Source organism: Oryza glaberrima, chromosome 4 (assembly GCF_000147395.1).
Source record: "Oryza glaberrima chromosome 4, OglaRS2, whole genome shotgun sequence".
Lineage (NCBI taxonomy): Eukaryota > Viridiplantae > Streptophyta > Magnoliopsida > Poales > Poaceae > Oryza > Oryza glaberrima.
Window position 1 is genome coordinate 21,095,614 of NC_068329.1, and position 25,345 is coordinate 21,120,958.

The window sequence follows — 25,345 nt, forward strand, 5'->3', positions numbered from 1 at the left end:
GTTGAAGCCACTCCCAAATCCATTGTATATACTTGGGTGTGCGTTGGTCAATTTTGTTGCTAGCCCCTAATCCTATGCTAGAGAATGATATGCAAATGGTGTGGCTGAGTATTTATTGTTGTCATAATGAAAATGCATGAAGTTTTGTAGTTGGCATTTGCAGAAACTGTCCCAAGAAAGTTGAGTATTTATTGTTATCATAATGAAAATGCAGGAAGTTTTGTAGTTGGCATTTGTACAAACTGTCCCAAGAAAGCATATCAATTGCTGCTAGAAAATACTCCTAATGTAGTACCATATGTAATGGTATAATGGTTGCAGTGTTTTTAGTTCGTTCACTTGTCTGCATAAGCTCGCTAAAAGTTCAGTCTTCAAATAGTACTTGCGAAATAACATTCGTCTGAATCGGAGTTTGTCAAAATACCATCTACTGTGACAAGCTGACAATAAAAAGAGTTCCAAACAACCTCTATTAGCAAGTCTCTTCAATGATTTTTACTTCTAGAAAGAATCTACACCCTCCATTCCAAAATATGACTAGAAATCAGGGTAGCACATCAGTATCAGTATGATGTCTATTGCATACATCTAATATAGTGTTAGTAGTAATGCTTATACCTATACACTTATATTGTGTTATGTAGTAGTACAAGATCTCTTGCGTACATCTAATATAGTGTTAGTAGTAATGCTTATACCTATACACTTATATTGTGTTATGTAGTAGTACAAGATACCATAATATAATTCAAGGTTTAAAATATACTATATATTTATGACAGTGCAATATTGCTAGCTCTTACTATCCAGCAACTTACCTAGGCCTTATTTTTTAACTCAGGGTTGTGACCATAGCATTTGTTTGTGTCTAAGAACAAACACCCAGAAAAAAAAGAGAGAGACTGCTCATAGTCTAAATTTCAATTTTCAAGTTACTAAAGTTTGTCTACCTACACATAAAAATACTCTAAATAAACATATTCAAAATAGGAGTATTAATTTTTAACATGGCGTGCCAACGGCGCGCCCACTTTTCTAATCAGTACTTAGTTCACCTCAAAATATAAATATTTTTAGAATAATGCCAAATCAAAATTTAAAATAATAGCGATAAATTAAGAAAGATTAATCATGTTACTATATTTATCATTAAACAAACTATCATAATATGCAACTCTTTTTATTTAAAATATTTTATTTTTGTAGATATTGTTGGTTAAAGTAGTATCTCAAACACTATATCTGGTGCAAGCGAATTTTTTCAACGTGATTCTGGTGCACAGTCGGGTTAACTGGTTAAGGTACTCGTACTACTACTACTAGTAGTGCATAGTACTGCATAGTGATAGTACTAATGATTTTGCCACGCGTCGACCGCGCCGTGTCTTTGCCGCGGTGGCCACCTCCCCTCCTTCGCGCGTCGGCCGCCAACTGCAAAAATCCTCCACTCCTCCACATCGACCGCCTCGATCTCTCTCTCGAAAAGCTCCCACTAAACAAAGGCGAAAACCAACCGAGAACCTGCACAAAGTACACAAGCATAATCCTAATCCCTTCCTCCTCCTAGCCCAAAAAGCAAGAATCCGCGCTTAAGTTTCTTCCTCTCTTCCCCTCCCCTCCTGCCTAGCATCAGATTCTTGACCCTCCCATGTCGGTTTTTTCTCCGCCCGGTTAATCATTTCCCACCATTTCCTTTCTCTCCCGGCGCCGGTGGATCGAGCTGCAGTTTCTTTTTGGTTCTTGGCACCTACTAGGCTACTACCATTGTTGCTGTTGTCCGGTGTACATCCACAACTTCTTTGCCTGCCTGCTGTTCCTTTTGGTTTCTCCAAGCTCCTGCCAACAGCAGCACAGCCTGTGTGTCACCACTCACCAGGGAGGAGGCCCCACTCCTCCTGTCTTGTTGCTCACTCACTCTGCTGGCAGCTTCCCCTAGGTTGTCCTTTGCTTGCCCTGGGTTTGGTTCTTGGGTCCATCCATCTTCAGAGTTTTCCTTTTTGCTGAATCCTTGATCTCGAATGGATGATGGCCGGTTCTTGATAAGCCTTGCTGCAGGTTCTCCTCCCGAGAAGATGTGGTAACATTTCTTGGCTTCTTGCGTTTTGGATTGGAGGCAAGATTGCTTGTGAGGATCTTGGTTAGCCTGAAACTTCGTTTGCTGTTCAGAATTCGGGGGGCTTAGAGGAGAGTGTTGGTTCTTGGCCTCTTGCCTGTTGGTTGGGTTTGAAGGAGGCTGAAGAGAGTTTGCCAATGGAGCCACCAAGTGGGTTCTGGGCCTCCCTGGGGAGCTTCCTCAAGTTCTTGCCCTACTTCTGCGGCCTCCTCATCCTGGGGGTCATCAAAGGTGACTTGCTGGTCTTCTGTCTCTGTCCATTTTGGTAATTTTTGAACTGATTCCATGTGTGTTAAGTCTCATTTGGGAATAATTGTGTGTGTGTGTTTGGGGGGGGGGGGGGGGGGGGGGGGGGGGAGGGCCATGAGTGCAACCATTGTGCATTTTCTTGGCCTTATGAGGGTTGCTTTATGTTGGTCTCTGTTCTGCTTTTATGGATCAGATGCTTGATTCTGCTCTTTCTTGGAGCATCTAGTTAGAGATCAGCAACAATAATCATTTTACAATTTACCAACCATCGACAGGAAGCTGTTCTGACTTTAGTTGTGATAGAATCAAATTAATTTGACTTGGCTTGGAGTAGTATTTGTAAAATGAGCAGTTATTTGATCAAATTGCTGAATGGCGTGGTTTCAATTAATCATGTCAATTTAACCGTAACTATAGATATTCTATTGTTCGAAAATTTTGGCTGGATTTGCTACAATTGGTAGCTTTGCATGCATTATGATTGCTAGAAGGAAAAAATAGAAAAAACAAATTTACATTAGTTTTTGTTGTTACCTAGTTACATGATAAAAAAAATACAATGCTGCTCTGTTGTTACCTACTTACATATCGTCAGCTATTGGCGTGTTCATCTTTGTTTTGATTATCTTAAAATTTGATGTACTATCCTCATTTCACATTATTTTTGTCTGCAAGGTATTTTGATATGCCCTTGGGCATGCCTTATTATGGCAATTGGATTATCTGCGCTAATCCTGGGCTTATGGCCCATGCATGTGATTTGGACTTACTACTGCATTATCAGGTACAGTTTGCATATTCTTCCCCTGTATTTTAGCCGTCTCATGTAATTAATCAGGATATTACTCATATTTTGTGTCCTTTTCCTTGAAGACAGAACTAAGCTGGTAGGACCTGTAGTAAAGCTTCTTCTCCTTATTGCTGCCACTGCAACCTTAATCTTATGGTTGATAGTTGGCATCCCTGGAAGCATCTTAGCTGGATTGGTGTATGGCTTTCTAGCACCGATAATGGCAACATTTGGTGCGGTTGGAGAAGGAAAAGAAAAGCCGTTTGTTCATTGTTTTGTGGTAGAATTTTTCTTTCTCCATGTTCATTTTTACAAACTTTTATTTTTCATGTGCTAATTATCTCAAATTGCAGGATGGAACATGGAGTACTATCACTGGGAGCTGTACGATAGTCAGGGACGTGAAAGACCTGCTTTTCCACTCCTATTTTTCTATTATGGACGATCTTCGTCTTCAGGCACCTCCTGATAACAAGCCATATGAGATAAGGTATGCTTCCGGTTCTTGTTTAGTATTTTACCATCACAACTCATAATCGCCAACCTTTCTGGATCATCTTTCCTCCTCCTCTTTCCTCCTTATCTTATGGACCTAAGCTTAATATGCAAGTAACACTCTTTCTACTTGACTTAAGATAACATTCCCAAAGCCAAAAAAGCATTTCAGACATTCCTCTAAGCTTTTAAGGTGAAAGTATCCCCAAATGCTATGCCATTTTCAGGGAAACATGATGCTATACATGTAGGTGGCATTTTTATGAATAATATTTTTGTTGTGTGAGGAATTATGATATATAAAATGAGGAACATTTGTCTTACAGATTGCTCGATATTCCTGGTGCTTTATTATCTGCTGCATGTGGACTCATACTGGATGGTATAATGTTCACGCTGATTGCCATCTACAAATGCCCTGTGATGCTTTTCAAAGGATGGAAACGACTGATTCAGGATATGATTGGGAGAGAGGGACCTTTTCTGGAGACAGCTTGTGTGCCGTTCGCAGGTCTTGCTATTCTTCTCTGGCCATTTGCCGTAGTGGGAGCTGTTCTCGCCTCCATCCTATCCAGTATTCCTTTAGGCGCATTTGGTGCAGTCGTGGCTTATCAGGTATGACCATATGGCTAGACTTTCCCTTTTCAAATATGCTGATGTCACTGTATTTTTCATGGTAACTTAAAGAAAATATTTAGCTTATGTTAGTGATGGAACTTACTCTTGTTGATATATTAGGAATCCTCCCTAAAGATGGGCTTATCTTATGTTGTCTCATCTGTGTCCATCTTTGATGAATACACAAATGATGTGCTTGACATGGCACCGGGATCTTGTTTTCCGAGGTATAACCAACCATAAGCCTTTAGTCCATATCCTAAATAATTGAAGTTTGTGGTTCTGATGTTTGAACACTTTAGGTTGAAATATAGGAAGAGAGAAGATTCTTCACATGGAGGTAGCTTATCCAGGCCAACCTCATTCAACAAAGAAAAGCAAGAGGGAAAGAAACCTCCAGCACGTGTTACATCTTTTAAGAACAGTATTGAAGACTTCAATCCATTCAAGGTGATCTTTTGGTGCTATTCATTAGCAGATCAATTTGGTAAATTGTAATGACTATGCTTATTGGTGTTGCGGTTTCTGAACCCAAATTACCTTTTGCAATGCCTGAAATAGGTCATTCGATCTTTTAACTTTCAATGATCAATGCATCCTGCAAATATTTGAACTTATGGAATATGGACATTTTAACTGAACGGTTCCACTCTGCAGTTGCTAGAACACCTATTTGTCGAATGCAAGCACCAAGGGGAGACTTTGGTTAATGAAGGAGTCATAACAATGAAAGATATCGAAGAGACAAAGTCGGGAAAAGTTGGCACTGGAGTTCTTAATGTTGGTTTACCAGCATATGTAATCCTTAATGCACTCCTTCGGTCCGCAAAAGCTAATTCTGTTGGCCTACTCTTAAGTAAGTGCAGCAAAGAAAATTGATTTTCTTCCATTGAGAGGGATGTGTTATGCCCTTGACTCTGATTTTCTTTGAAAAAACTTGCAGGTGATGGCTCTGAGATTACATCTGACAATAGGCCTAAACATATACTCTATGAATGGTTCTTTGACCCTCTTTTGGTCATCAAAGAACAAATTAAAGCCGAGAATTTTACAGAAGAGGAGGAAAAATATCTCAAAATGCGAGTTTTGTTGATTGGTGGCCCTGATCGCGTCAAGGGCAGTCTTCCCGATGTGCCATCACTGGATGAGCGAAAAAAGGCCGAAATAGACGCGTTTGCTCGCAGGTACTCCACTCCCCTTCACCCTCTGAATCTCTGATCCGATGCATGCCATATAACCATGATTGATGTTCCCTGATTCTTCTGCTCCTACTCTTTTGCTTCAAGACTGCAAGGGATCACAAAGTCGATATCAAGATACCCTACCGCGAAGCGACGCTTCGATATTCTTGTCAAGCAGCTCTTGTCTGAGCTTGAGAGGACGGTGGGTGGCGGTCAATCAACCAATGGGTCCCAATCTCAAAGCTTGAGAGGCGGCATTGCCAGAATGCTCAGCCAGAAGTCCATGGGGAAGGCGGCAAACGTCAGAGATGAAGATCCAGAAGCGCAAATGACAAGCCATGATCGCACTCCGTGATATAATGTTTGATAGTGCTGTTTTTTCACTTTGTACCGGACATGCTAGTGAAGAGGAACCTTTCCCTGTAATTACCAGCTACATTGTACAAATTAGTAGATTCTGCAGCTATATGAGCTAACCCTAACCATTCTTCTTTACCTAATTTTGCATGTTTTGAACACTATGTGAATGCAATTGCAATGCAACATCGCTCGTCATGATAAGGCAAACTCGCTCGCTAACCTACCTCGTCAGGATGGGACATTCTTTGCTTGTCACTTGATTTGATGCAGGTTTTGACGCGTCATGACAATTGCAACGCCTGGTTTTGCAAATACAACCAGTCCGTTCAATCCATGTTCCATGGAGTCAGGTCAGATCAGACTCTAAAAGCTTGTGAAATTTCTGTGCAGAAAATTGTTACGATACCTGAAGGATAAATTACTACTATATGGTGGTGGTAACTGGGAGTTTGTAAGTTACACAAAACCCGAGCTGTTGCACACTGCACTCGGTTATCAAAAATAGCCACGGTAGTAACTGGCAAAACATTTAGTTCAAGGAGCAGAAAAGCCGTGTGGTAACATGAGAATCAGCCATGTGCATTTTTCTTTCCACTACATGGTATCAAGGCTGGTTGGGATACTAATATGCAATGCTCAAACTCCAGGGCATGCTATCAGGTGGATGAAAATAATGGAAAACCAAAGCTGTCCGTGTTTCTTCTTTCAAGTATCAAGTTCAGTCTCAGAAAATGTCCATTGGCTGGCTATCAGGAACCTCGGTGTCATCCAATTGCACGGCTTGTTTCTGCTTTGCCTTCTTGTAACTACAAGAGCCTCTGAGGATGGAGCCAAGCCCCCCTTTGCGAGATTTCTGTGATCTGAACAAATGGTAAGAAATAAAAAGAAAACGTGTCAGCGGTCTTCAACTAGAGCAAAAGACCAGAAGGTAGCCTTGTTCTTCTAAGTGATTCTCATGACAGATATATCAGGTGATTCTATAAAATTTTGGAAATCGCTATTGATAATGTGAAAAACGTTTTGAAATTTGCATCTCCAAAGAACGATTTGCCACTCGATGTAGCCCACATGTCACTGAGACAATAGCGAAAGATCCTAAACCAGTGTGCACCTCATTGGAGCAGCAAATCCTAAAGTTTCAATTTGTCGACGATCATCAACATTCAGTACCATACAATATCTGTACCTGCTCATCTACATTACTCCCTCTGTCACATAAAAAACCAACATAGTACTGGATGTGACACATCCTAGTACTATGAATCCATACATTTGTCCAGATTCATTGTACTATAATATATCACATCTAGTCCTAGATTCACTTTTTTTGGGACGGAGGGAGTACATAAACAAAATCGAAGGAAATGTAATTCCTACACCAGACCATTCTCTTTGTAAATTAGAGAACTTACAGTGATGCATTGCCATCGTCATCAGGCTCGCCACTATCATGGGCTGCAGATGAAATACCTGTCACATCAATTAGATCACTTTCATAAGCAAGCTAGGTAGCATATCAGATGCACTGTTAGAAAATATTTCATAATTAATCACACTGAATCAGAATCCCAAGGCATATATCATGAAAAGTCTGCTCTAAACAAAGAGTACATTGCTCCTGACATTCCATATCGTAATCACCATAGCACTAAACCAGCATTACAAATATTAAATGATATTCTGAAGATACATAGAACATAATCCTAGCCAAAGAAATATCAACACAGGAATTCCAAGTGAACGTACGAAAATAAATTGCAACACTAGCTGTTGTATGATCAGTTCTCTCAATAATCAAGTCTTTGTTAACTTTCTTTTAATTCATCGCTTTTGCATTTTGCATAGAACAGGGTATTTTCCAGAAGAAGTATAAGAGATAAACAAAGAGGGCATAGTTTTTTATTCCACGGTTAAACAAATGCAAAACAAAGTGCAAATGCAATCGGAGAGAATACTGGTAAGTAGCATGTTCAGTGATACTATTTCAATGAGGTTCCCACCTGAGTCAGCTGATGAGGATGCATCATCTGAAGAAGTTTCAATGGCAGCCTTTTCACTTCCGATGCCCAATTCATCATCAGAGCCATCACTGCTGGCATCATTGAAAATTGTACCAGTTCCTTTGTCTTTTTTGGATTTGCCACTGGTTTGCTCATACCTTTTTCTTGGAACTTTCCGAGCTGCTAGTCGAAATCGACTATTTTGTGGTGTGCCCTGTGTGCTGTCACTTGATGCTGGTGGGCTCATGGAAAAGCTCTTAACAAGATTTCTTATAGACTTAGAATTTGGATCTGCCTTTCCATTGCTAAACCTGTCAAAATTTTTACTCTCAGCATGGGGCTTTGTCTGAGAACTGGACTTTCTTTGTCCTTTGTCCATAAGCGCATGATCCTTATCAATTGGCAAATTACCCTGGTTATCAGAACCACTCTTGCTTTGGTTGAGCTTCTTTACTCTGCTATCACATGTGGCATCTTTTGGGTCCCGTGTCAACATACTACTGTTCCAAATTACATTATTGTTATTCTCTTTCCTGTCATGCTCCATTCTTCCTTCCTGTGCAACAGAAAACGAAAAATCTTGTATACCATTGTCAATGTCTCGATGATCACTGTTAGGATCCACCTTCTGGGGAACTGAATTGAGCAAATCTGATTTCTTTTTTCGCTTCTTCTGCTTACCTTTCTTATCATTTCCATCTGCTATGTCCACATTTTGTGTTGAATCAGATGGCACACCAACATCACCAGGTGAATTATTGGTTGATGTAGTTTTTTCTATATGATGCGATTGTAGCAGATCATTTGGTTTGGCATTATCAGCGAGCTGAGACTGCAGATCCACTTCTCTTTTGTTACTTTCATCCTCAACTTCTCTTACAGTTTCCTCTCTGCCGTTTTCTTTGTTTTCTGCAGAAACATATTGATCATTAGTCCCTTTGGGGCTAAAATGGTCGAGGAAGTTGATTTTTTCATTTGGTTCAACAGCAACAGCAGATTTTTTAGGACTAGCTGTAATATGTTCAGCCTTGTAGTTCATCAAATCTACATCAGAACCATGATCCAAAGAGGCATTCTGACTCTGAAGTCCAGTCTTGGAAGATTTCTTCCTTCCCTTTAGAGCACTAGGGGTTGAAGTTCTGAGAGCTGTGGCATCTTCCTGAACTGCAAACGATTGTGTTGGAGCTCCTACTGCAGTTTCATTACTATGGGTCCCACTCTCACCAATGTAACTTACACATTTGCCCTGGCTGTCCTTGGCGGATTTACTATCTTCAAAATGTGCAGAAGGGTTAGCCTTTTGGACTTTAGGTGTACGAATCTTAGTAGACCTGCTTTTCTTCTGTACATTTTCAACAGTACCTGCAGGACCATCAATTACAGACCCTCCTTGAACTAAATCTGCTTTGGTAGCATTTGATCCGTTTAAGTCCTCAATAGCAACCTGGTTAACTTGCTCATCCAAAGACTGAATAGTTTTATCATTATCTGTAGGGACATGCTTTAGGGAAATCTTCTTTCTCTGACGTTTAGTGGCTTTGTTTTTGTCATCATCTTGCACTACAACATTTTCAGTTGAAATATTATTAGAAACACTTGTGTTGTCAGAAGGCCTCAAAGAAACAGATTCTCTTAGTTCTGCATTTGCATTTTCTTCAGGTACACCACCTGAAAAATGAGACGAGTCATGTGCAGTTGGCAGTACTTCCAATTTTTCTCCTTTAGCCTTATTATGACTAGGTGAGCTGATGGGAGCATCAGAGTGAATTGCCGCTGGATATTTCAGAGGTAACACTGCACTAAGGGCACCTTTATCCACAGTGTTTCCATGCACTCCAAGTACATCGCTGCCCTGGTGTTTCTGTTTTGTTAACTGACATTGATCCAAATCCTTACTTATGTTATCAGTGCATCTTAAATCTGCCAATACCTCATCAATAACTTTTGCTGCTGCTACATCCAGGCTTACGTCAAACTTTGTTTGGTGACCAATTGTTCCTACTCCTGTTGTGGCCGGTGTTATTTGCTTTGGATCTAAGGGAGAAACATTTGTGTTTTGCATTGAGATTTCATTTGTAATCAATGATTTTGTCACATCATGAGTAGGACCAACATCCTTTGACGACTCTGAGTGATGTTTTGTCTTCTTCTTCTTCTTCCGCCTCCCATCACCACATGGGTTTTCTATTACATTAGGACCCTCTAATAGCATATTGCTTGAGATATGTTGATCAACAGGGTCATTAACAATCTTCCCTTGAGTAGCAAGCTTATCTGATTTGACTAAATTCTCTCCATACCCACACTGATCTTTTTCTCCAGAAATATCCAGAGACTCCATGTCAACAGAACTAACCTTCTTTGCTTTCTTGCGCTTCTTCTGTTGAGAAGTATGGCCAACTGACTGTATCTCCTCCAAGATGCTTTTGCTGGATTTCTCCAATTTACTTGTTTCAATACCACTTTCATCATGTCTTACTTTTGTAGATTCTCCTGCACAGGCAACAAGTTCAGAAGAATTAACCATATCTCCCATGGTTGGATCTTTATAGTCCTTATGTACAAGGTCATCAATCCCTTTATCAGCAACTGAATTAGTAGTTGCCTGGGCATCACTCACAAACTGAACATGTTTAGTACCACACTGATCTTTTTCTCCAGCAATATCCAGAGACGCCATGTCAACAGAACTTACATTCTTTGTTTTCTTTCGCTTCTTCGCTACGCTTTTGCTTGTGCTGGCGCTCTCCATTTTACTTGTTTCAACAACACCTTCATCATGTCTTCCTTTTGTAGATTTTTCTGCACCAGCTACAACTTCTGAAGAATTAACCATATCTCCCATGGTTGGATCTTTGTATTCCTTATGTACAAGATCATCAATCCCTTGATCAGCAACAAGATTAGCAGTTGCCTGAGCATCACTCATCAACTGAACATGTTCAGTTCCACACTGATCAGCAATGTCCAGAGATGCCATGTCAACAGAATTAACCTTCTTTGCTTTCTTTCGCTTCCTGCCTTGAGAAGGATTGCCAGCTGACTGTATCTCCTCCAAGATGCTTTTGCTTGTGCTGGCTTTCTCCATTTTACTTGTTTCAACAGCACCTTCATCACGTCTTCCTTGTGTAGGTTTTTCTGCACCAGCTACAACTCCAGAAGAATTAGTCATATATCGAGTGATTGGTTCTTTATATGCCTTATGTACAAGATCATCAATCCCTTGATCAGAAGCCAGATCAGTAGCTCCCTGAGCACCACTCATCAACTGAACGTGCTTAGTCCCCTCACATCCACTATTGTCTCTGCTTGTCAATTCGACATTGTATGCACCATCACCTGGGAAACAAAAATAATTCAGATATTTGAGGAAATATAAGAGCATAATAAGTGTTTGAGGCAACATATACATGTATTTCAAAAATCCAATTTTGCATTCTTTGTACAGGACGTGCATCAAAGCCAAAATTCGGACACCAAGATGCATGACTGGTAAAATAACCATATTATACAATCTTTACGATTGAATACAAGCACAAAGAACGTCACACAGTATCCAATTTTCTTGTACCTCCAAAAAAGAAAGAAAATCCCAACCTATATTATTTCTAGCATGTCATGAAAAAGAATCCATGGGTTTTATTACCTTGCAGCTCTTGGTTGTTTTTCTGAAGCAGGACTTGACCAATGGATCCTGGTACCTCCACTGCTCCACTTGATGGTTTCACCATCTCCTGAGCAGAAACAACTTCCCTGGTAGCCTCTGGTTCACTCCTTTTCCTTTTCTTTTCCATTCCAGCAGTGCTGGAATTTTCCAGCCCAGGAAGACGACGGTTTGCAATTTGTGGTATCAGCACAGGAATCTTAAGAACACACTTGTCCACATGAACTTCAGCTCCAGGACAACCTTCACTAGATTTTCCTCTATCCTCCATTGAAGTGTCTCTGCAACAGTGACTATCTGTCACTACCACTGTCATCTTAACATGCAGAAAGCATCCAGCCTTGATTTTGGCGAAGGCGCTCCTTATTGTCATCAAATCAGAGAGGTGATACAGTGCACCCTTCCGTCGCACCTGGTGAAAAACACACTAATTTAGAAACTTAACACTATCATTTGCACCATTTCAAGATTACACATGCAAGCTATATGGTCCAAAACTGTGAGGAAACATCGCGCGCTCTGACTGTCTGAATAAAAATATACATCATCCAATAATTATAAGCATGCATTCTTTTACAACAGTACCAGTTTGTGTGACACACAGTACACACATTCTAAGTTGTCACGCATTGCAATACAAAGACATTAACATCTCCATTTCGAAGTTCACATGATGGGATGGAAACAAAACAACCATCACAGAGGGAAGATTACGTGGAAGAACTACTCCTATGTCCAAACAAAACCCATGGACCTATGGTAGCAGGGTACATCGAGGGATCAGAGGAGCACAACAGTGCATCAAAGTAAATACAAATCAAATCGAGGTACCCATAATCTAAACGTTGGCAGCGTTTCTACAAACCCCATCGACTAAAACACCTGATCGCCAACAAAAACACTGATCAAAATCTCCACCGAAACATCCCTGAAACATCAACTCACCCCCCTAATATATGATAGATGTAATCAACCAAATATATGCGAAATGTAAATAACCACATAAAGCGATCCTTGAAAATAAATAGAAGTTCCCAAAGCCATGAGTTAGGGACCTGGAAGGATTTGACGGCGACGGGGCCGATGTCGGGGAAGGCGGTGGCGTGCTCCGCGGCCACCGTCGCTGCGCTCAGGACAAACACACGAAATCAGTCGAGTTTACTCGCGGATTTGAGAAGAGGGGAAGGAAACGAGAGAGGAGGGGGGTCTTACACTTGAGGTCGCGCATGGTGGAGTCGCCGGCGGCGAGCAGGGCGAAGCGGGTCCCGAGGTCGGTGTCGATGAAGAGGGAAACGGGGGCCTCCTCGCTGTCGGAGTGCGCATGTGGCAGCGGCGGCGGCGGCGGCGGCGCCGAGGCGGCCATTGCGGGTGGTGCGGCCGCCGCCAGGGAGGAGGGAAGGGGAAGTGGAGAATGGTGGAGGAGACGAAGCGGCGTGGGGTTTTGGAGGGGGTGCGTTTGTTAATTGTTTATTATTTTATTTTTAGGTTAGGCCAAATTATTCAGGATCACGCTTTGAAATTCCTAAATTGCATTTCCAAGATTCGATCAGAAATAATTTAGGGATTTGCTAATATCTTGGTTGGTTCTGATGTTCAAAAATTGGAAGCGCAGTTCATAGGTAAGGAGATTTAGAAATCTATTATCTATACTAATATATAAAGGAGGAGTTGTCTTTTTACAATAACAGGTGAAATCAACATCTTCCCGTTCCTTTTTTCAGGCGTCCGATCTATACATCTAACGGCTCGAGACGGTTGTGGGGCCACTCTGTCTTACGATGCAATGCAACGGTGGAATAAAAACATTGATTCCCCATCCCCATCCCCACCGAGCGGACGAGCGGACGCGCTATTCTAGCGCAGAAACACCGCCTCTAAGCGCTATCCCCGCCACTGGACACAACCCGATGACACCGCTGCCGCGCCAACGCCTCCTCGCATGCTTCTGTCGCTGCTATAGCACACGCTACGGAAGCCGCTACGCCTCCCACCACCTACTTGCAAATCGTGCGCTAGCTGCCGCCGTGCGCCTTCTCTCATTGCAAATCACGTTATCCCACCGTAGATCACAGCCTCCCCCACCGGCGCCGAGGTGGGAGCGCCCTTCCTGCCGTCCTACTCCGATGTGAAAAGGATTTGCTTACCGTCCTGCCCGGTGTTGTTCCTCAATCTTTGCAGTAGCGTCCTCAGTCGTTGCTGCTCCGCCAGCCGCGGTGGCGCCTGCTCTTCCTTCAATCTCTCGGTTCATAACCCATGGTTCAGACTCCTCAGCCCACCGACACGCCATCCATCTCCATCTCCATCAAGAAGATGAAGGACGCTTGATTTGGCCGCCTCGCTTTGATTTGCCCGTCGATCATCCGTTGCAGGGTCAATCGTGGATACAATACTTTTTATCTGAACAAATATTGGCCTTTTGCTTTTTTGTGTGTTGATTTTCAGTATGCATTTGTGTTTTGTCTTCAAATTATGTGGCGAATTGTGATCCATGGAAATCTCTTAAACAGTTGATAGAATTGCTGATGCTAATTCCCTTTGCGTGAGTTGCAGGTGTTCAGCAAAATCCTGCTTAGGTACTGTCTCTTGCAAGCAATTTGATCCATTGTGTTCTCCTTTCTTCACGAATTTAGGGCACAATCCAGTTTGCTGACACTAAACACTTCAATGTTATACATAGTTCATACTCTTTCTCTGCAGGTAAACAAAAATTCTGATTATAGTCTATAGGAGATGTGAAACTTATTTTCATCACCCACAACATAATTTAATAATGTAGAAGAACAGAGTTATAACCTTGTAATCAGCTAATTTCTCATTGCATGCATGCAAAATATCATCACCTGATCAATCCCGAGATAATCAGTAATCATATTGATCGATCAATGTGCTCATGTATATATGCAGGTGGTCACTTATTTCTACCTTTCTGTCTACTACAATGGATAGCGCCACTGGAAGCTCCACACCAAATCCAGTGGAATGAACAGGTAATGACAAGTTCACGTTTCTATAATTGGCACATTCACGTTTGCAAAGCCCTAAATTTCAATATGTATAAATCAGCCTCTCCATTTTTTTATTTATTTCAACATACCTGCGTGTGTTTCCGAATAATTGTGTCAAGTCCTGACTAATATGTTGCCGCATACTGTCCTTTACTGATAACCTCGCTAGCAGGCCTCCAGCGTTGTTTCCAGGTGAAGTGATTTATCTGCCACCAGCAGTCAACACCTTCGTTTGTTTCATGCCTTGTGATGATCTGTGCCTCAAGAAATCCTCCACTTCTCCCAACTATTATGTCAGGTATGCAGTTTCTTTTGCATATGGATATACATATATTACATTATTGAATTATGCACGATACTATATTTTTATAAAAAAAAATAAAATTGTACATGCCAGTCAGGAAGTTCGGGTATCACTATGTACTCCTTCAACCAATGAAGATCACATCATGGTGTTTCAGATTTTGTTCGAGTATGGAGAAATTATACATAGCTTTTTTTGTATTGTGGCAATTAATGTTCAGATTTGCTTAGTAAAATGCTAGCATGCATGGTCAGAATTTTTATGTCATGCATGCAAGTATTAAATCTCTTTTTCTTCCCTTACTTAATAAAACTACAAATTAGGTTTGTAAACTGTTTCTGGTATATAACAATAAGAAAAACCGTGATATCAAAAAGTATCTTTGTAATTCTATTAGGCATCTAAATATACTGGCTTACTTCTGTTGTTTATAATGCAGGTTGACATTGTAGACAACAACTGAACATTTTGCTAAAATCTTGTCATGGTTCACCATGGCATTTCACTGTTAGGTATACTGTTTTTAAGAGCTATTACTACAGTATATATTGGAATATTGAGGTAAAATTCATGTTTAAGCTTATTAACAGCATTCTTAGTTACCCGTTATTGTTTGGTCTTTCTCATATGATTTCATAGTGAGCATTTGTGTAGTCAGAAATGATAAGATACATTATTTTGCTTTTTTTTCTTTCTTGGAGAATACTCGACCCCTTGCTCCATATATACATCATGATGACGTCCAATTATGTGTTGCTCAATCCTGAAGAGAAAACCGACAAGACAATTGTGCAGGTATACATGCTTTTGCCAACTGTGTGTTTGATAATTAGTCATGTCATGGTATAAGTCATTTCTTTGGCACATATACCAGCAGAAATGCAGGTGTTGCTGCTAAGTAACATCAGGGGTGCTAGAGCTTGGTCAAGATGCCTGGTGGCGGAGCTGATGATTTGGAGGCTTGCAGCAAACATATAGCGTGCTGACGATGACCCTGTATGCATGATTCCTATCGAGTAAATTTCTCTTTGGACAACCTTTTAGTATCGATGTTTCGCTTTGAACCACTCTTTAAGAGATAATCCATGAAATGCCATTGACAAGCATCTAAGTCCCAGAAATGCCATCGACAAGTGTGAGTTCCAAGAAATGCCATTGTACAAGCGATTTTGTCCCAAAAATGCCATCGCCGTTAGGGTTCCGTCCATTCCGCGCCGTTAAATACACTGTTCATCCTATAAAACTTAACGGCGTGGAATGGACGGAACCCTAACGGCGATGGCATTTTTGGGACAAAATCGTTTGTACGATGGCATTTCTTGGAACTCACACTTGTCGATGGCATTTCTAGGACTTGGACGCTTGTCAATGGCATTTTATGGATTATCTCTTAGTATTGATGTTTCGCTTTGAACCACTCTTTAAGAGATAATCCATGAAATGAGATGTTTCACTTTCGGCCAGGCAATTTTACCTTTGTGGCATTTTAGACTACCCTCAAATTTTTCAACCACCTAATCCAACTTGTCATATGTCAAAAGAATTGGTCTATATATTGCTGTGGGAGTTCATTGATAAATAGGAGCCGACGTACTTAAAATCTTTCATATACGTTAAAAGAGAATCGGGTAATCAAAAGTGGAACAAATGCAAGATTACCCAGTCCAAAGCAAAAATGTTAATTAAAGGGTGGTCCAAAACAAAACAATGGTGATAAAAATGATTGAAAGTGAAATTTACTCTATATTTTATTCTCTCCTATTATAAATGTTAAAAAAAACGTGCCTTGCACGTGCACGATTACTAGTATTATTAAAGGAATAGAAAAAGGAGCCTCCACGTTCGCTCTCATGGCCTAGAAATTCTCACATTAATCGAAGAAAAAGAAAAGGCAGAGTCCCTATAGAAATACAATTTAGAAATAGTTGAAATTCGGAATTAAAAAATAAGAAATATTAGAAGAGGACACTAGAGTCCATATAGAAATACAATTAGGAAATAACTGAAATTCGGAATTAAAAATAGGAATATTAGAAGTAGAGCATAGAGTCCATATAGAAATACAATTAAGAAAAAAAATAGAAATCCGGAATTAAAAAATAAGGAATATTAGAAGTAGATTATAGAGTCCATATAGGAATTTAAAACTAACTAAAATTCGGAATAAACAAAACAAAATTAAAAGTAGAGTTTTGAGTCCGTATAAAAATACAATTTATAAATAACTAAAATTCGAAATTAAGAAAAACATGAGAAGAAGAGTTTAAAGTCAATATAGGAGATACAATTTAGAAGTAACTGAAATTCGAAATTAAAAATTGAAATTAAAAATTAAAGAATATTGAGAGATGAGTTTAGAGTCCACGTAGAAATACAATTAGAAATAATAAAAATTTAGAAATAAAAATAAATAATATTGGAAGAAGAGCCTAGAGTCTATATAGAAATACAATTTACAGAAAATTCGGAATTAAAAAAAATAAAAGACGAGTCTAGAGACCATATAGTAATATATATTATTTACAAATAACTAAAATTTGATATTAAAAATAATTAATAACTAACACGTATATAAAATACAATATGAATATTACACATTTGTAGTTTCGTAAAGTTATTGCAAAATTTAAAATTTTGATGTCATTCGAAAAAATTTGAATAATATAATGAGAAAACATATATACTATTATATGAGAGAAAATATAATGATGCTTGCCGCGCAATCTGCGCGGGGCACCACGTTCGCTGTGGAGGCTAGAAATTCCCACATTAGTTAGAAAAATAAGAAAAAGAAAAGAAGAATCCAAGTAGAAGTACAATTTAAAAACAGCTGAAATTCGGAATTAAAAATAAGCAATATTGAAAGAAGTTTCCATATAAGAACCCAATATGAGATTAATCAAAATTCGAAATAAAAATAAAGTAAAATCCAAAATTAGAAAAGGAAATGAGAGTCCAAGTAGGAATACAATTTAAAAATAGCTGGAATTCGGAAATAAAAATAAGGAATATTAAAAGAATAGTCCATATAAGAACCCAACATGAGATTAATTAAATTCAGAATAAAAATAAATAAATCTGAAATTAGCAAAAGAAAATAAAAGAAGAGTTTAGGTAGGAATACAATATAAATTAGCTAAAATTCGGAATTAAAATTAAGCAATATTGAAAGAAGAATCCATATAAGAACCCAATACGAGATTAATTAAAATTTAGAATAATAAAATAATATAATATCCAAAATTAGAAAAAATAAAAGAGAGTTCAAGTAGAAATACAATTTTGAAATAACTAAAATTGAAAATAAAAAATAAAAACATTAAAAGAACACAATACGGTATTAACTATTTTTTTAAAAAAAATTCTGGAATTAGAAAAAGAAAAATATAGGAATACAATTTATAAATAACTAAAATTTGTGATAAAAATAAAGATTGTTGAAAGAAAAGACCATCTAAAACACATGATGAGATAAATTGAGTAACAGGCATATAAAGGAGTAGAGTGGTGGCAGTTGATACAACATATAAAAATTGTTAATAAAACACCAAATAAAATCCTAATAATGATTAAAAGGAGGGACATCAGGCAGGCCGTGAAGCAAACAAGTAAGGCGGTTGCCGGGACTTCTAAAAAGTAAAGAAAATAAATCTCATTGATAATCATATTCGATTTTTAAAATCTCAGTGACAATAAAAAGGAGAAGCAGCGGGCGGGGTGTATAAGAGTATAGTTGCAGAGTCGGGACTTCTAGAAAATAAAAAATAAATTCCAACGATAGTTATGTTCGATTTTTAGAATCACAATGACAACAAAGAGTAGGCGGCGGGCGGGCTGTAGAGGGGCATAGTGGCATCGTTTGATGGGACTTCTAAAAATTATAAAAATTAAAACTACAAGTCCAATTTTTAAAGGTTCGGAACTTCTAAAAAGTAAAAAAAACAACGATAATCATGTTCGATTTTAAAATCTCAATGACAATATAGAAGGGAGGTAGCGGGTGAGCCGTAGAGGAGTACAATGGCAAAGTCACGTACGGTTTGACGGGACTTCTAGAAAGTAAAAAATGAAACCAAATGATAATTATATTCAATTTTTAAAATCTCAATGACAATAAAGAGTAGAGACAGTGGACGGACCGTATAGGAGAATAATGACAACGTTTGACGGGATATCTAGAAATTATAAAAATGAAACCTAATGTGACAATAAACTCTAAAAACTATAAAATCCAATTTTTAAAGGTTCTAATAAGAATGAATAGAAATAGTGGTAGATCGAGCAAGCAAATAAAAGAGATGACATAAGGGGTAATAACTGGTGTGACTTTTAAAAACTATATAATTAGAAACATAAGGATGATAGGGTTTGGTCTTTCAAAGTCTTAAGACAATAAGATAGCTATTTAATAAATTTTAAGTAAAATCATATCATACTAAAAAAGTATATGATTTTATTTGGGTGCTAGCCGCGCAATTGCGCGGGCCACCCGCTAGTTTTCTATTAAGGCAAATTGCACTTTCCATCCGGTAAAATGCATCTGGTTTCTCTTGGCACCAGTTTAACACATGCTTCCACTTTACATTAGGGTATATTAAAATAAGCTTCGTACTAAGTTCTGTCATACAATTGAAGAAAAAAAAAGTAAAATATGAGTAGAACATATGACACTTTTTGAATCTATACCATGTTTCATAACGTTTCTTTCAGAATTATGAAACTTTTATTGGTTTGATGATATATCATAATGTTAAGTGAAACTTTTTGAAAGAAAACCTAGTTATGCAATATAAAGTGAAAGATATACTTAATTTGGTACAGAGCAAAACACAATGCGTTTTATCTGGTGTAAATACTCCATATGAGTTACTAGTATGTATACAAACTTTCACTTGGAACTTGAGAATAAAATATCTTGTTCCGAAAAAAAAAACTCTAATAGGGAAACTTTTCGTTGTAGTAAAACTTTATTGGAGGCTATGATTTTAATTCCATTGAAAATCACTTTCAACCAAAAATGCTAAAAGGAAAAGAGAAGAATTAGCCCATCTGGCCCATGTAGTTCGTTGCCCGAGATGGAATGGAATGGAAAACGGAAATTGTATAGGATTCCTTTTTGAGATGTTGTCACGGGAGAATAAAACTAAAAAAAAACCGCCCAACTGCCCAATTGCATTTCCAACGAGTCCAGCCTCGCCAAAGGAGGAGCTGCCATCAGAAAGGAGGATAACATGCCATCGGAAAGGGCATGTTTAGCATTTATCATTTGCTAGTATAGGGTAGCAAATTTTGTTAAAAAGTTCTTCGATACCACGTGCTCTCTCTCTAGTGCTAAAATGGTAAAATCTTAGAATGCATCTAAACACCAACTCCATACCAAATCTTTTGCCACCAAAACTTTTGCCATTTACCATTCCAGATAGATATAAACAGGTTGGAACTTACGATGCTTCCCTGCAAGTATACATCTTCACAGTGCAAAGTTAGCAGCAGTCGTTTGCCCTGTTCTAAAGACCGCTTAGCTATTTCTGTTTTTTAAACTGCTAAATAGTCCATACGAAAGTTTTCTATATAGAAGTTGTTTCAAAAAATTAAATAATATTTTTTTAAGTTTTCAATAATTAATACTTATGGTAATCGTGTTTTTTTAAGTGCAGCTAATCAGTTTTTTTCTTTTTTGGACATTGCAGCTAATCAGTTAAAACCATTCGTAAAATAACACCCCTAAAGCTGAAAAGGCAATATATCCGTAGAATCACGGCTGTCTCAACAAGGAAGGTAAACAAATTGCAGTTGCAGAGTCAGGTTAATCCTTCCAACAATCTGCTCGCTTTCTCGCAAAGAACACCATACTTAGTGGAGTCTCAGTTGCTCTATATTAGCAGAAGGCAAAGCCTTTTTCCCGCGCTTTAGTAACCAGGCCAGATCGAGTTCGTGTCACATGGTCTTAAACTCTTCAATCTTAGTACATCAAACCAGACACACTGTTTAACCATCAGCTCATCATCACCTTACTCATGAGAAGAACTAATCCAGAGATACGGGGTAAATCAAACGCCCAATGTTTCGGAAGCTGCAGAGGAGAAGAAGTAGAGAGTACTATCGCTCAGATTCTTTGGTGCTGGTTCGTCACTGCGTCTTCTTCCTGGCGTCCTTGGCCATGCCCCTCTTGCGGATGCCGACGGACATGTTGAGGAGGAGCCTGTCCACGATGGGCTCCGGGAACGCGGAGATGAGGAACCACAGCACCGCGTGCGGCCAGTAGGGCGTGCACCTCGGCTCGTACCCGATGTAGCGCACGGCGGCGCGGGCGTACGTCTCCGGCGACGGCGCGAAGAAGGACGCCTTCTTGATGGACGCCATCTTCGTCGCCGCGTACAGGGGTACCTGATTATGAGTTGCGCATAAAAAAAAAACCATCCAAGTCAGTCGGTGCTCGTTTCTATGAAAATTAACTTAGGGCACCCAAAAAAAACCATTAACGCGTAATTAATTGAATTGAAGATGGATTTATATGATATTTTAAATCAACTTAGATATAGAAAGTTTTCATAAAATGCACAATAGTTTAAAAAACGTTCTAACAAAAACTAAGATAAAAATATGTATCTTAATTAGAAAAGAAAGAGACAAAGATTCTGATGCGGCAGCTAAGACAATCTTGATAAACGCCGAACAGCTGACACACATAAATGGTGCCAGATAACGACGTTCCCAACAGCGACAGCGAGGATGTAAGTAATGGAAAATGAAAAACAGGTAGAGGTCGGCCAACAGATTTGTTTTAAATAGGGCTATATGGAATTCTCCTATCCTCCTAATGCTTCGCTGCATGTTATGCCCATTAATTTTCCACATGCACTGTTTGCCTGCCTTAGGAGCAGTTGGAAGAATTGAAAGCACGGTAGAAGTGCATTTAGCTTTCAGCCATGAAGGTTTCAGTTTCTTGTTGGGGCGTTATGTCATCATCGCCATGGCCATCCAGCAGATCGCGGAAGTACCCAATGTAGTACAAGTTTTTTTTTTAGGACAGCATGGCAAAACCATGTTCATGTTGAAAGGACATTTCTTGGATTACTGTATAATTCAGGTGATCACTGACCATATAAAAACTTCTACTCCATAGCCCATAAACAAAAATGTAATGATTGCAATAACGGCTTCGTGCAGCATATGAAAAAAAAAATGGATAGCAGACAACCGGGAACAATTAGAGAAATTCATGCATCGTCAGGAATGGCTATTTCGTACCTGGCATTGCACATCGATGCCTTTGTTCTTGTACTCAACATAGAGGCATCTCGAGAATTGATCAACATACCTGAAAAGATTGAAAACAGAGTTGCATGAATCACTTAAGCCCACATATGACCCTATGTTGAGTTGAATTCAGTTATATCCAGTTGTAGCTGGATGTCACACAATTGTGCTGCGGAAAATATCTATGCAAAGATTAACCAATGACCACATCACAAAGCATGAATTCCACATTCCACTAGTGAAACATATAAAAAGCGTGCAAGAAAGAGAACCTTGTGGATAGCTAAATATATGTGTTGCTTGCCAAAGTAAAATATTAAACAACATAAACATGCTGTCGTATACATTATCAAACACAGAGCAAATGATCAAGCAACTACGTTTTGAGTTCAATTTTCACAAAACTGCTGGAATACTTGAATATGGCCCTGTTTAGTTCCCAGAAACTTTTTCTCAAAAACATCACATCAAATCTTTGGACACATGCATGGAGTATTAAATAAATTAAAAAACTAATTGCACACTTAGGGAAGAAATCGCGAGACGAATCTTTTGAGCCTAATTAATCCGTGATTAGCCATAAATGTTACAGTAACCTACATTAGCTAATGACGGATTAATTAGGCTCAAAAGATTCGTCTCGCGGTTTCCAGACAAGTTATGAAATTAGTTTTTTCATTTGTGTCCGAAAACCCCTTCCGACATCAAGTCAAACGTGCGATGTGACACCCAAAAATTTTCTTTTCGCTAACTACACAGGCCCTATATACATAATCCTACACCCTCCAACAAGTCCTCCATCTACATATAAACCCCCAGGAGAAACCTCAGTGCTCTTTTCTAGGCTTCTAGCTGAAAACCCCTGAAAATGTTGGTGGACATTTGTATCCACATGACCACTAACTCTCGATCAATAAACCCAAATCACAATATGGAAGCATAATTTTATACTAGCAGTATATAATCAAATATGAATTTAATTGACTCTAACTGTGCCAGTCCCCATTTCCGTGGTCCATGCCAGAACAACTGATCTGAGAGAGCACAAAAACTAAAAAGCTTGTACCAAAAATCTCACTGAAAGCATAAAATAATTTTCTGCCTCGTCTATGCAGTAGTAGTAAGCAAGAACACGCAGAGAAAAATCGTTACTGATGAAGAGTTGAAAGGTGAAGAAGTGAGAAGCACTCACGCCTTGGTGGCGGCGTAGACGCTGTAGAGCGGGTAGGACGGCAGGATGGAGGAGGCGCCGGAGCCGATGTTGACGATGGCGCCGCGCTTGCGCTCCACCATGCCTGGGAGCACGGCGTGGGTGACCCGGGTGAGCGCCTCGACGTTGAGGCGGATGAGGTTGCGCATCAGCTCCTCGTCCACCTCGTGGAAGTAGCGCGCGTACGGGTACGACATGCCGGCGCTGTTGACGAGCACGCCGACGTCGAGCCCGCGGATGGAGTCCCCGAGCGCGGCCACCTTGGCGGCGAGGCCCTCGGCGGCGAAGTCGAGCACGAAGGTGCGGACCTCGGCCCTGGGGTGCTTCCCCCTGATCTCCCCGGAGACCGCGGCCAGCTTGTCGGGGCTGCGGCCCACGAGCACGAGGCTCATCCCGGCGCCCGCGAAGCGGAACGCGAGCGCGCGGCCGATGCCGTCCGTGGCGCCCGTGACGACCGCCCACTCGCCGTACCGGCGGCGCAGGGGCTTCCCCGGGCGGAGGAACGCCGCGTAGAGCCACCGCGCGAGGCGCGCCGAGGCGGTCGCGGCCACCATGAGGCCCACCCCGGCCAGCGCCAGCGCCCACGCCGGCTGCGCGGACAGCGCGTCCATTTCTGGAGACGGGGCGGGCAGCGGCGGAGACCGCGGCGAAGGCGGCGGCGGCGGCGAGGAGAGTGGCGAGCGTGTGCGAGTTGCGATGGAGGCAAGCGCGATCCGTTCAACTGCAGATATAATAGCGCGGGCGGGGAGAGAGAGAGGAGGGGACGGATGGGGGGCGGGCCGGGCTGGCAAGCGGCCTGCATCGCCGGGGGGGGGGGGGGGGGGGGGGGGGGGGAGTTGGGTGGGGTTGGCGTGCCACCTCGGCTGGATGAACACGCCACCGTGGAACGGCTCAAGAAAAATATTTTTTTAAAAAAAAAAGGTAAAAACGCATAGGCTTCATCCTACCGCTATGAATTTCTATGAAAGACTTTACCATTAAGGTTCATAAAGTCATTCTATCACATCTCTGAAAAACTAAGTCGATATATATTAAGATTCACAAAGTTATACGAACGTCTCGTGCCAACAAGTATGTTGCCTACCACTAAAAAATAGTTAGTCGTAAATACGAACACATATGTTAAGTCTAAGACTTAAACCCGTGTGGACCACAAGAAAGCTAACCAATTGAGTTATGCTCACTTCGTGACTAAAGAAAAATATAGGTGAGAAACTGGGAACCAAGAAACTTAAAAAGTACAGGCATGGTTGATAGCAACTATGATAGCCGCTCGTGAATCATGGTAATGGAGTTGATTTCCATTTAAAAGAAATTAAATTAAGTTACCATTTCATCTATAACGGTTAGATTATTATGCTTAGTGATGAAACCATCGGAGAGGGGTTTATTTAATAAATGGTTTTTATAACCCTATGGAGAACATGCGAATTCAATTATATTTTTTACACTCTCCAATGATTCTATAACCCTACAATTTTTACAGAGGATAAATTCATTTCGTACGGAGGAGAACAACTGCTTGCTCTAAAGTCTAAACTCTGCAGCCATGAGCACCTTGCCTCACCTTCACCTTGGGTGCACGTACCGTTCAATTTCGGTGCCAACGGCACATTAGGTGCCATGAACACATTAGGTTGCATGTATGGTTCACCGGAGGCGTGGTGAACCGGGACCAGCAAGGGTTGGGCCGTTGGGCGGACAGGTGGTGCAGTTATGGTTGTTGAGGTTTGATGAGCCGAAGTAAATGGTGTGGTCAAAGTCCCACACAGATGACAGGCACGGCAGGATATTAAAAGCCCCCCCGCCTGATTTCTACTCCTCTCCTCGCACCCCACACAATCAACCATCGCACATCGCAGCGCACACAAAACGCACCGCACGCACGCGAGCTCAGCTTCTTTTCGTGCGAACAAAACGGGAGCTCGCTGTTGGTGAGGTGAAGCGCGTACTCGCTTCGTTATTGTGGTTAGCTGTCGCTGGACGATCGGTTGCTCGCCCACCACCACCCGCTCACCACCATCACGGTTGCATCACCTCACCGCAGGTAGTATAGTACCCATCACTGGAGCAGTGGCGCCATGGGCCACCGTACA

At 40.5% G+C, this 25,345-nt stretch overlaps 3 protein-coding genes and 1 long non-coding RNA gene across 10 annotated transcripts; 2 read left to right on the top strand and 2 right to left on the bottom strand.

Annotated features, from left to right (window-relative positions):
- The first annotated feature begins 1,438 nt into the window (after positions 1-1,438).
- On the top strand, positions 1,439-6,089 carry LOC127769398 (uncharacterized membrane protein At3g27390-like). 4 transcript variants are annotated; one of them, XM_052294980.1, is made up of 11 exons: positions 1,439-2,077; positions 2,167-2,344; positions 3,038-3,146; positions 3,240-3,432; positions 3,506-3,642; positions 3,974-4,262; positions 4,386-4,492; positions 4,568-4,715; positions 4,923-5,121; positions 5,209-5,449; positions 5,552-6,089. In XM_052294980.1, exons 2-11 carry the CDS (start codon positions 2,251-2,253, stop codon positions 5,799-5,801), a joined length of 1,767 nt encoding a protein of 588 aa, XP_052150940.1. In that variant the 5' UTR covers positions 1,439-2,077; positions 2,167-2,250; the 3' UTR covers positions 5,802-6,089. The 4 variants fall into 4 exon arrangements, with proteins under 4 accessions (XP_052150940.1, XP_052150943.1, XP_052150942.1 ...); XM_052294983.1 differs by having other exon boundaries at positions 1,439-1,936; positions 2,056-2,344; XM_052294982.1 differs by having other exon boundaries at positions 1,439-2,344.
- A 124-nt stretch (positions 6,090-6,213) lies between these two features.
- LOC127769397 (uncharacterized) lies at positions 6,214-12,892 on the bottom strand. Its single transcript, XM_052294979.1, has 6 exons — positions 12,683-12,892; positions 12,526-12,593; positions 11,453-11,882; positions 7,807-11,145; positions 7,219-7,276; positions 6,214-6,666 (listed from the first exon to the last, which is right to left on the bottom strand). Exons 1-6 carry the CDS (start codon positions 12,831-12,833, stop codon positions 6,531-6,533), a joined length of 4,182 nt encoding a protein of 1,393 aa, XP_052150939.1. The 5' UTR covers positions 12,834-12,892; the 3' UTR covers positions 6,214-6,530.
- A 582-nt stretch (positions 12,893-13,474) lies between these two features.
- Positions 13,475-15,892, top strand: LOC127772210 (uncharacterized). Of its 4 annotated transcripts, XR_008017321.1 has the most exons (7): positions 13,475-13,562; positions 13,649-14,043; positions 14,375-14,457; positions 14,648-14,773; positions 15,219-15,340; positions 15,481-15,574; positions 15,657-15,892. It is a non-coding gene; the product is annotated as an uncharacterized LOC127772210 (long non-coding RNA). The 4 variants fall into 4 exon arrangements; XR_008017322.1 differs by having other exon boundaries at positions 13,486-14,043; positions 15,654-15,892; XR_008017319.1 differs by having other exon boundaries at positions 13,486-14,043.
- A 4,744-nt stretch (positions 15,893-20,636) lies between these two features.
- On the bottom strand, positions 20,637-23,942 carry LOC127772362 (very-long-chain 3-oxoacyl-CoA reductase 1-like). The gene is made up of 3 exons (XM_052298395.1): positions 23,232-23,942; positions 22,031-22,100; positions 20,637-21,166 (listed from the first exon to the last, which is right to left on the bottom strand). The coding sequence occupies exons 1-3, from the start codon at positions 23,858-23,860 to the stop codon at positions 20,909-20,911; spliced, it is 957 nt and encodes a 318-aa protein (XP_052154355.1). The 5' UTR covers positions 23,861-23,942; the 3' UTR covers positions 20,637-20,908.
- Positions 23,943-25,345: the final 1,403 nt, after the last annotated feature.